The 10,799-nt window shown below is 42.5% G+C and overlaps 1 protein-coding gene across 1 annotated transcript; it reads left to right on the forward strand.

Annotated features, from left to right (window-relative positions):
- The first annotated feature begins 2,914 nt into the window (after positions 1–2,914).
- LOC123040796 (heat shock 70 kDa protein 15) lies at positions 2,915–8,371 on the forward strand. The gene is made up of 10 exons (XM_044463556.1): positions 2,915–3,144; positions 3,507–4,740; positions 5,691–5,900; positions 6,065–6,160; positions 6,251–6,448; positions 6,868–7,062; positions 7,147–7,293; positions 7,378–7,527; positions 7,725–7,855; positions 7,936–8,371. Exons 2-10 carry the CDS (start codon positions 3,571–3,573, stop codon positions 8,144–8,146), a joined length of 2,508 nt encoding a protein of 835 aa, XP_044319491.1. The 5' UTR covers positions 2,915–3,144; positions 3,507–3,570; the 3' UTR covers positions 8,147–8,371.
- Positions 8,372–10,799: the final 2,428 nt, after the last annotated feature.

The following is a 10,799-nucleotide window of genomic DNA, read 5'->3' on the forward strand; positions in this document are numbered from 1 at the left end:
AGTTTCGTCAGCACGACGGCATGGTGACAATGATGATGTTCTACCGATGTAGGGCTTCGCCTAAGCACCGCTACAGTATTATCGAGGTGGACCATGGTGGAGGGGGGCACCGCACACGGCTAAAAGATCAACAGATCAATTGTTGTGTCTCTAGGGTGCCCCCTGCCCCCGTATATAAAGGAGCAAGGGGGAAGGTGCGGCCAGCCAGGAGGGGCGCGCCAGGAGGAGTCCTACTCCCACCGGGAGTAGGACTCCCTCCCTTTTCCTTGTTGGATTAGGAGAAGAGGGGGAAAGAGGTGGAGGAGAAGAAGGAAGGGGGGGGGGCGCCGCCCTCCTCTCCTTGTCCTATTCAGACTAGGGGGGAGGGGCGCGCGGCCCTTACCCTGTCCGCCTCTCCTCTTCTCCACTAAGGCCCACTATGGCCCATTAACCCCCCGGGGGTTCCGGTAACCCCTCCGGTACTCCGGTAAAATCCTGATTTCATCCGGAACACTTCCGATATCCAAATATAAGCTTCCAATATATCAATCTTCATGTCTCGGCCATTTCGAGACTCCTCGTCATGTCCGTGAGAACATCCGGGACTCCGAACAATCTTCGGTACATCAAAACATATCAACTCATAATATAACTGTCATCGAAACATTAAGCGTGCGGACCCTACGTGTTCGAGAACGATGTAGACATGACCAAGACACGTCTCCGGTCAATAACCAATAGCGGAACCTGGATGCTCATATTGGCTCCCACATATTCTACGAAGATCTTTATCGGCCAGACCGCATAACAACATACGTTGTTCCCTTTGTCATCGGTATGTTACTTGCCCGAGATTCGATCGTCGGTATCTCAATACCTAGTTCAATCTCATTACCAGCAAGTCTCTTTACTCGTTCCGTAATACATCATCCCGCAACTAACTCATTAGTTGCAATGCTTGCAAGGCTTAAGTGATGTGCATTACCGAGAGGGCCCAGGGATACCTCTCCGACAATCGGAGTGACAAATCCTAATCTTGAAATACGCCAACCCAACAAGTACCTTCGGAGACACCTGTAGAGCACCTTTATAATCACCCATTTACGTTGTGACGTTTGGTAGCACACAAAGTGTTCCTCCGGTAAACGGGAGTTGCATAATCTCATAGTCATAGGAACATGTATAAGTCACGAAGAAAGCAATAGCAACAAACTAAACGATCAAGTGCTAAGCTAACGGAATGGGTCAAGTCAATCACATCATTCTCCTAATGATGTGATTCCGTTAATCGAATGACAACTCTTTGTCTATGGCTAGGAAACATAACCATCTTTGATTAAAGAGCTAGTCAAGTAGAGGCATACTAGTGACACTCTATTTGTCTATGTATTCACACATGTATCATGTTTCCGGTTAATACAATTCAAGCATGAATAATAAACATTTACCATGATATAAGGAAGTAAATAATAACTTTATTATTGCCTCTAGGGCATATTTCCTTCAGATCTCCATGATGCCAGCAATGTTGTCATTACCCAACGACAATATCATCTAGTTAAATACAATAGTTACTACTAGTAACAACCATGAACAATCGGTTGTGCTCGAGACCATCAACACCATTTATTACCATCTTGTTATGACACCCCACCTAACTCACTCTATATAAGCAGGGAGGAGGACACCAGGCTGAGGGTTGAACTCTCTCAGAGCGTAACCTACGCCAAAAGCAAGAGCACCACATATGAGCACCTCCACCGATGAGGTCTGGACTTGTATAATTACTTGTGTGTATTCCCATCTGCATTGCTTCATAGACCAACAAAGGTCTTTGCCGTCAGCCGCTGATGGCAAACCTGCCCAACACTGTAAGTTACGGTAAATAGCTGCTTTGCCGTCTGTTTTTGCACAACGGATGGTTGATGACAAATTCTCTGATTCCAGTAGTGATTGCCTCTACATACACACTCATGTAATATTGTCACTATTATATCCACGGCACACAGCTTGTGCTTCCTGAAAATAAAGAAAACACAACTCCGCTCCCGCAAGAAGCACAAATGTGCTTTCCGAAATGGAAAAGCACAATTACGCTTCCCCCCAAAAGGGAGAAGCACAACATGTGCTTCCACGAGAAGTGTTGTTGTGCTTCCTGAAAACAGAAAATCACACCCTCTGCTTCCTAAAAAATGAAAGAGGACGACTCTATGTCTGTTTTCCCCAATTTTCAGTCTTATTTTTCTGGGTTTTTTTTCTTTCTTTCTTTCAGTTTTGTATTTTTAGGTTTTTTTAAATGCCCTTTTGTTTGGTTTTTGATGAAAAAAAGGTTTGTTGAAACTTATTAACATGAATCTAGTTTTGAAGACCTTGACGTGAAAAATCCAACGGTGAAAACGGTTTTGGACACCCAATTCAGGAGATAAAACAATTTGAAAAAACGAGTCTAAAAAAAGAAGAAAAACCTCGACGCTGTGCGCTGCTTGTCAGCACAAGAGAAAATGAGGATGACGTTTGTAAGGTACTACCTCCATCCTGATTTACTAATCCTCTCGTATTTTGGGTCATATTTTGAACATAATTTTAACTAATATAGTATAAGTTATACTACGTAGTAAAAATAATATCATTGGAAACTACTTTAAAATATGAGTCCAAAAATATATTTTTTCATGACACGCATTAATATTCTGCTAGTCAAATATGTGGTCAAACTTTCACCTAAAATACAATGAGGACTAATAAATCCAGACGAAGGTAGTACCCCTTAATGTAATTATTTTTTAATAACTTAATTAATAATTATTTTTTGAGGCACCTTAATCTAATTAGTGATCTCGTCATTTTTTTGCAAGAGTAAAACACACTGAGGTCCCAAAGCTTCTCGCATCTACTACGCGGTCCGGTGCCCGTTCACGCGGCCCATGAGAGTAGCGGCCCATGATCGTCCAACTGTAAGGGTTTCCAGTTTCCACCTTCCAGAACATTCAGGAGCACTCTCAAAGGGAGAAGAACACCCGCGACCACAGCGGCACCACCACTACGGCGCCGCATATACCACCGCCTCGGCGCCTCGTATTCGCCAAGGGAAAAGAGCTGCCCTGTCTTCGCCTCGTCTGCCGGAAGCGAAATTTCAAGGAGCACCCACGACTTCGCACACCGCCGGTACGATCCAATCCGACCTCCGACGCTTTCCTTCCGCGATTTCTCGCCGCCACCGAGGCCGCCTCGTCGTCGTCGATATCGATCTCCGCGTTCCCGTAGCACGTCTCCTTTTCAACATTCTGTGATTTTGTTCGAAGGTGAGAGGTGCGCTTCACCTTTATTAGCAGATCAATCAGTTCGTGATGTTTGTGCCGCGGTTTTAGGGCCGTAGGGTTATGCCTTTGAGGGTTTAGATCGGAGTTTGCGTCGTTTCGGATCAAATTTGACGTGTTCTCGCGGTTTGGCGTATGAAGTCGGTAGATTTGAGGTTTATATGCCGAGATTTATCAAGGTATTTGACCGGTGGATCTCGCCCTGTGCAGGTGTAGGCTGCGATCTGATCGTGTGACCCAGCGGTAGCCGGGAGCTGCAAAGGGCGCGTCGAAGATGAGCGTGGTTGGGTTTGATTTGGGCAACGAGAGCTGCATTGTGGGGGTGGCACGGCAGCGTGGCATCGACGTGGTTCTCAATGAGGAATCCAAACGGGAGACCCCTGCCATCGTCTGCTTTGGTGACAAGCAGCGCTTCATCGGCACTGCAGGCGCTGCCAACTCCACCATGAACCCAAAGAACTCCATCTCACAGATCAAGCGCTTGCTGGGCCGCAAGTTTGCTGATCCTGAACTGCAGCGCGATCTGCAGTCATTCCCTTTCCGTGTCTCGGAGGGCCCCGACGGGTTCCCACTCGTGCACGCCCGGTATCTGGGGGAGGAGCATGCTTTCACCCCCACGCAGCTGCTTGCCATGGTGCTGTCTAATCTGAAGGCCATTGCTGAGGATAACCTGAAGTCCGCTGTTGTTGATTGCTGCATTGGTATACCGGTGTATTTCACTGACCTGCAGCGTAGGTCTGTTCTTGATGCTGCCACTATCGCTGGTCTCCGGCCGTTGCGTCTGTTCCATGAGACCACTGCTACTGCATTGGCATATGGCATCTATAAGACCGATCTCCCTGAGAATGATCAGCTGAACGTCGCATTTGTTGATGTCGGGCATGCCAGCATGCAGGTAAGCATTGTCGGGTACAAGAAGGGGCAGCTGAAGATGCTGTCCCACGCATATGACCGGTCTCTTGGTGGAAGAGACTTTGATGAAGCCCTGTTTAAGCACTTTGCGGCAAAATTTAAAGAGGAGTATAAGATTGATGTCTACCAGAATGCCCGCGCGTGCATTAGGTTGCGTGTGGCCTGTGAGAAGCTCAAGAAGATGCTGAGCGCCAATCCGGAGGCACCGATGAATATTGAGTGCTTGATGGATGAGAAGGATGTGCGAGGCTTCATCAAGAGGGATGAATTTGAACAAATCAGTGCCCCAGTACTAGAACGTGTGAAAGGGCCACTGGAGAAGGCCTTGGCCGAAGCTGGCTTGACAACTGAAAGTGTGCACTTTGTTGAGGTTGTTGGATCAGGTTCTCGTGTCCCTGCTATAATTAGGATTATCACTGAATTCTTTGGAAAGGAACCTCGGAGAACTATGAATGCAAGTGAATGTGTTGCCCGGGGATGCGCTCTTCAGTGTGCTATACTTAGTCCCACGTTCAAAGTGCGGGAGTTCCAGGTACAAACTTGTCTTCTTATGTTTGGCCTCTGGTCATCTGTTTCTTTTTTTATTCCCAGTCTAGCATTTTCATAATTATTATAACCTACAGATAGTTCGTTCTTTAAGTTGATGATGTTCTTCAGAAATTTAGGCCTCTTTTGGTTCATAGGATAGGATTATCATAGGAATAGGAATTTTGTAGGAAATGAGATGGCATGTATCTCAAATCCTATGAGTAGGAATAGGAAACGAGATGTCATTTGGTTGACACCAAAGGATTTTTTCCATTGAGTCTAGGCTCATTTTTATTTTCCTATGAAATGTGGAGGATAGGAACCAATCCTATGTAGGAATAGGAATCTATTCCTATGAACCAATCCTCTAAAGGAAAAAATCCTATAAGAATCCTATCCTCTAAAATTTCTATGAAATTCCTCCAAACCAAAGGAGGCCTTAGAACAGCTTTCATTTGCTTTCTTCAATTTATTATTATGTAGGTGTCTTCAACCTTCGATATCTTCATCTCCTATTGTTTTCACTTGACACCTGTGTAGCAGAAACTGTTATGTTGATATATTGCAGTTTAAGCAGAATAATGTTCACTTGTAGGATCTTCTAGGCCCAAACCGAGTCTGCCTTCCACCTAGCACCTAAGTGTTAGACTGCATTTTGCAATTTATAAATAAATATGGCTTTAAGATGGCTTCATTGGTGTGACAGATGCTAGCTTTACATGAACGTTGCAAGTTTTGAATAACTTCTTTGATGGCTTTGAGTTCTTTTAAGGCACCGTCCTGTTGTTTTTAGTTAAATTTCGCTGCACATATGGGTGTGGCAGATACAATCTGCGTGAGCATGGTGTTATATCCCGTGACTTCCTAAAATCGATGTGTTGTAACTTATAACATGAAATTCATTTTTAATGCACCATGTACCTCTAACTATCATATTGGCTTGATATTTTGCAGGTTAATGAAGGTTTTCCTTTTTCAATCGCTTTATCATGGAAACCAGATTCCCAGAACAATGAGCCCCAACAAACAGTGGTATTTCCAAAGGGGAACCCTATCCCGAGCGTCAAAGCTCTGACCTTCTATAGGTCCAATACATTTGCAGTGGATGTTCTGAATGTCGAAACGGAAGATTCGCAAGTAACACAAAAAATTAGCACATACACGGTAGGTAACATAATAAACCTTTTCAGAAGTCATTCAATACACATTCAACTGCTAGACCACCTTAAAATCTATTCCATCCTATGCAGATACCATGTCCTATACACGGTAGTACTTAGCAGTTTTTGATGGTTGCTGATTTGATTTTTGTGCCAAATCCTATGCAGATCGGCCCTTTCCAATCCAGCAAAGGTGAGAAGGCAAAGCTGAAAGTGAAAGTTCGTCTCAACATTCATGGAATAGTCTCTCTTGAATCAGCGACGGTAACTTGCAATGCCATGTCCTATCACCTTTCTCTCGAAAAGCATATAACTTCTCTCTGATGTTGCTAGTACACTTTCTTTTCTACACAGATGCTGGAGGAGGAGGAAGTGGAAGTTCCAGTTTCAGCTACAAGTGAGGTGCCAAAGGATGCTAACAAAATGGAGACAGATGCCACTGATGTCAATATGCAGGAGCCTAAAGGTACTACAGACACTGCTGAGGGTGCTACTGGAGATGGGGCACAAGATTCTGAGGAAAAATCTGCTCCTATGGATACTGATGCCAAGGTAATTGACAAAGTTTTGGATTATTATGGTCTTTTGCTCTTAGCATGTTGAGAAGAGCTATTGCTCTATGTGGCTTAAATTTATGCTTACCACTAGGGTGTATGGATTTGTCTTATGTTAGCGGGAATTACTTACCACTGCAGCTTTTTTGTGAAGCTGACAGTGGATCAGTGGTTCACCATTCACTTGGTATTCACCAATTCTAATCTATCCAATAATAAAACTCCTCTTACTGGTTCAGAATGTTAACTAGTGGTATCTTTTAGACGTTCCATATGGTTTTTACACCAAAGGAATCATGATTTGTTCTTGCTAGGAACAGGTGAGTGCTCTAGTTTCATTCATGCATACGTTTGGGAAAGCACTGTTCAGTTTTTGGGTGGGGCATGTAATTTATAAAATTATTTTATTTTATTTAGACTGAGCCATCAAAAAAGGAAGTCAAGAAAACTAATGTCCCAGTTGCGGAATTGGTGTATGGTGCAATGGGGTCTGCTGAGTTGGAGAAAGCTGTTGAGAAGGAGTATGAGATGGCTCTTCAAGACAGAGTTATGGAAGAAACCAAAGAGAAAAAGAATTCCGTGGAGGCCTATGTTTATGACATGCGTAACAAGGTATGTTGGATTGCATGTTTTGGTTAGGTTCTATTAATCTGCAGCGGTGTGCTGTACCTGATGTTATCTCTTCTTGTTTTTCAGCTTTATGAGAAGTACTCTGATTATGTTACATGGGAGGACAAAGAAACTTTGACGGCTAAGCTTCAGGAGGTTGAGGATTGGCTGTACGAAGATGGCGAGGATGAGACCAAGGGAGTCTATGTTGCAAAACTGGAAGAACTTAAAAAGGCATGCCTTCTTTACCATGTAACATGGATAGAGCCTTCTTCTGTATTCTGAGATTCTGGAGGGCTGAACATTATTTTCCTTCAGGTTGGTGGCCCTATCGAGGCGCGCTACAGAGAGTGGGAAGAAAGAGGTCCTGCTATTGAGCAACTAGCGTACTGCATCCGCAGTTTCAGGGAGGCTGCATTGTCTAGTGACCCAAAGTTTGAGCATATCGACATATCGGAGAAACAGAAGGTATTAACACTCTCACCTATCAGAGGATTAGAAATGCTCATCATGGACAGTCTATTCACTGTTATGGTTTTTTTTTGCGGGTCACTGTTATGGTTGTTATTATATCAAATCACTGGCAAACAATTATTGTTCCTGTTGTAGAGACTTATCGAGGTAATGTTAATTTTCAGTTGCTAACCTGTATCTGTTACATACAGGTTGTTAATGAGTGCTCTGGAGCGGAGACTTGGCTGCATGAGAAAAAACAGCAGCAGGATGCTTTACCAAAGCATGCTGACCCTGCTCTCCTTGTTTCCGACATTAAGAAGAAGGCGGAAGCACTTGACAGGTTAGTTTTGCTAACATAACAACTATCTGGCATGTTGTCTAGTGTCTGGAATAACTATCTGTAACCTTCTACTGTTACAGATTTTGCAAATCGATCATGACAAAGCCAAAGCCAGCACCGAAGCCACAGACACCACCCCCGGCCGAAACTTCACCACCAGAGGCTCAAACACCAGAGCAGCAGCCAGATGGTGCCACTGAAGCTAGTGAGCCGGCCAGTGAGGGAGGTGCGTGGGAGCAGCCTGCAGCCGAGCAGATGGACACCGACGAACCTGATCCTAACTCGGCATAGGCTTATTGTTGATCGAAGCAGTTTTTTTTCTCTGCTATTGACTGCGTTTCACGGTGTTGGTAGCGCGGCAAGCTTTTGGGTCTCGGCACGCACGGTTGCGAGCAAGGTTATGTGTTGTGTTAGAACTTTGAGAGAGTTCGGTAGTGTATGTAGCTGTCTGTCCCTGGACTTGGCTTTGTGACTTTCTTGGTGGTGGGTGATGCAGATGCAGGGTTATCATCTTCAGATTTTGGTGCCTGATGTCAGCGATATCTTTGCTGTAGTTTCTATAGCCATCAAGGGTTTGAGCCGTGCTGAACATGCTCCTGCGTTTTGCTGTACTCCTGTCTGCACCACCAGGACACACCCTCCAAAGCATGTTTAATCTATTTCTGGCATCTCGGCTCTTGAGGATTTTAATGGTAAATAACAAAGCTCAAAAGACTGACGGTGTAAGAGCAACTCTAGCAGGTGAGCAACATTTGCAGCATCAAAATCATTTCGAAGCGCTCAACATAATAAGCAATTACAAGTTGGAATGCACAAATACGAAGTCGCAAAAATTCGAACTCCATATTTTACAGATTCACCTTTTTTTTAAGCTCGAAGATAGTGGGAAAGGCTCGGACGCAGACGAGGAGCACACGGGGACCACACCCACCAGAATCTAAGCCGCTCGTCATTAGTTTTGGGATTGGTGTAACTTTTTCTTGAATTGCCAGCGACTTCATAATACACGAGTTTGTGTATATGTCAATAGTATTACCTTCGTTTCAGTTTACAAGTCCTACGCGTATATCTAGGTTGTTAATTTTATCACCCTAATATAAACTATATAACATAAAAATTATACCTTTTGAAAGTAGAAACTCCGAAGTTTATGTTGGTATATTTTTTGTAATATATGACTTGTATTAGGTTGGTCAAATTAACGATCTAGAAATATGTGCACGCTCTGTAAACTGAGAGAGGTAGTAAAATGTTGTCCATACTCATTTATTAGTGAACTGAATGCAGTGTATTTAACTTACTACACATTGACTGATAAAGTGGTGCAAGTTTTCAATGAAGAATTGATTGAAAAAAATGAATGAGAATTGATTAAAATAAATGAATGTAAATTTGCCAGGCAACTTGCAGTGAAAAGGTATCCCAAAAAAACTTAAAGTGGAAAGATAAAACATAAAAAGTAAAATAAAAGATGCCGCTACAAAGACTTATGCTAGTTTCTTTTGAAATACTAGCAAAAAGGTTAGAAAAAAAATCCACTCATATATCTAGTTAGGTCAGTTGGACAAACTATGCGTGGACAGTATGCAAGTTATGAGATCGAATCTTTCCATCGGCAATTTTATTTTTCTTCGGACCTGACCCACAGTGTGCCGTTAGATGAGCTTCCTCCGTTGGGCTAAAACAGGTGGCAAATAATGAAACTAAATAGCTTACGTGAAATTAATTGAAACAGGACCAAATGAAACAGAACGAAACCAAGAATAGCACCTCTTTTTAATAGCAGGTATAGATTTGAAGAATATTATGGTTTTCTTATGAACCACAGTTTTTAAAACTTTGAGGTGTTTGGGTTCAACAAAAATCGCAGTTTTATAAACATATTATCTCTAATACTTTTTTTTATAGTATTCAAGAAAAGATGTCTTGACCAATTTTTTCTAAACTAAAGATGAAAAAAATTATGGTTTTTAAAAACGGAAGTATTCATTGTTTACGCAATTGAATATAAATGTTTTACATTACTATGGTTTTGAGAAAACTATATTGACAAACTAGGCGTTAGTACAAAAATGTCGTAGTAAGCATACATATAATAATTTAATTACATGATTAGGGTCGGATGGTTGATAATACAAATTATCATATCTGCATCATTAAGCACTAGTTCTTTCGTCGTACTAAATTATGCGACAGAAACACAACCTTGAGGAAATAGTTAATCACATAATCAATTTTTCCAACCTTAAATTTTGTCCAACTAAAATATTAGATGGTCAGTACTAGCAAGATTTGATCAAGGCCATAGTAACAACCGGTTGCATTTAATATTTGATGTGTGGTTCGGAGGTGGCCATTGGAGACAATGGGGTCTTCTCCTTTGCCACTGGTCAGGTCAGGACAACTGTTGATATTTATATGGGAGGGATATACATGATCGTTGAATCATGAAATACATCTTGACTAATATTTTGGTTGGGATCCTGATGCAAATGAGTAGAGGAGATTCCGGTGGGCAGCGTCGCCGAGTGCTCCTATGCAATTTTGGAAAGGCTCTCACTAACTTTAGACCAGTCATAGTGGGGGGGTAACTTAGGCGACACTAGCCTATGTTACTATCTCATAGTGGGAAGTAAGATAGAGTTCATAGTGAGAAGTAACATAGAGGTAGTGTGATAGGTGGATCTATTTATTAGCTTGTAGACGTATTTTGTCTTGGAAAGTGTTATGTGATGTATGTTACTTTAAACATCTCTCTTCTCATTAACTACATGTCACATAAGCAGAATTATTTTGGGGTGTGTTATGTTACTACATAAGTTACTCCTGCTATGACCAGCCTTACGGATCCACCCTATCAACATCTGTTTATTCCCCACTTCATATTTTACGGATTCACCTTGTCAGCGTCTATATTTGTTTTTCACACACAAAAATTGCATAT

The sequence above is a fragment of the Triticum aestivum genome, chromosome 1A (genome assembly GCF_018294505.1).
Source record: "Triticum aestivum cultivar Chinese Spring chromosome 1A, IWGSC CS RefSeq v2.1, whole genome shotgun sequence".
In the NCBI taxonomy this organism is placed as follows: domain Eukaryota; kingdom Viridiplantae; phylum Streptophyta; class Magnoliopsida; order Poales; family Poaceae; genus Triticum; species Triticum aestivum.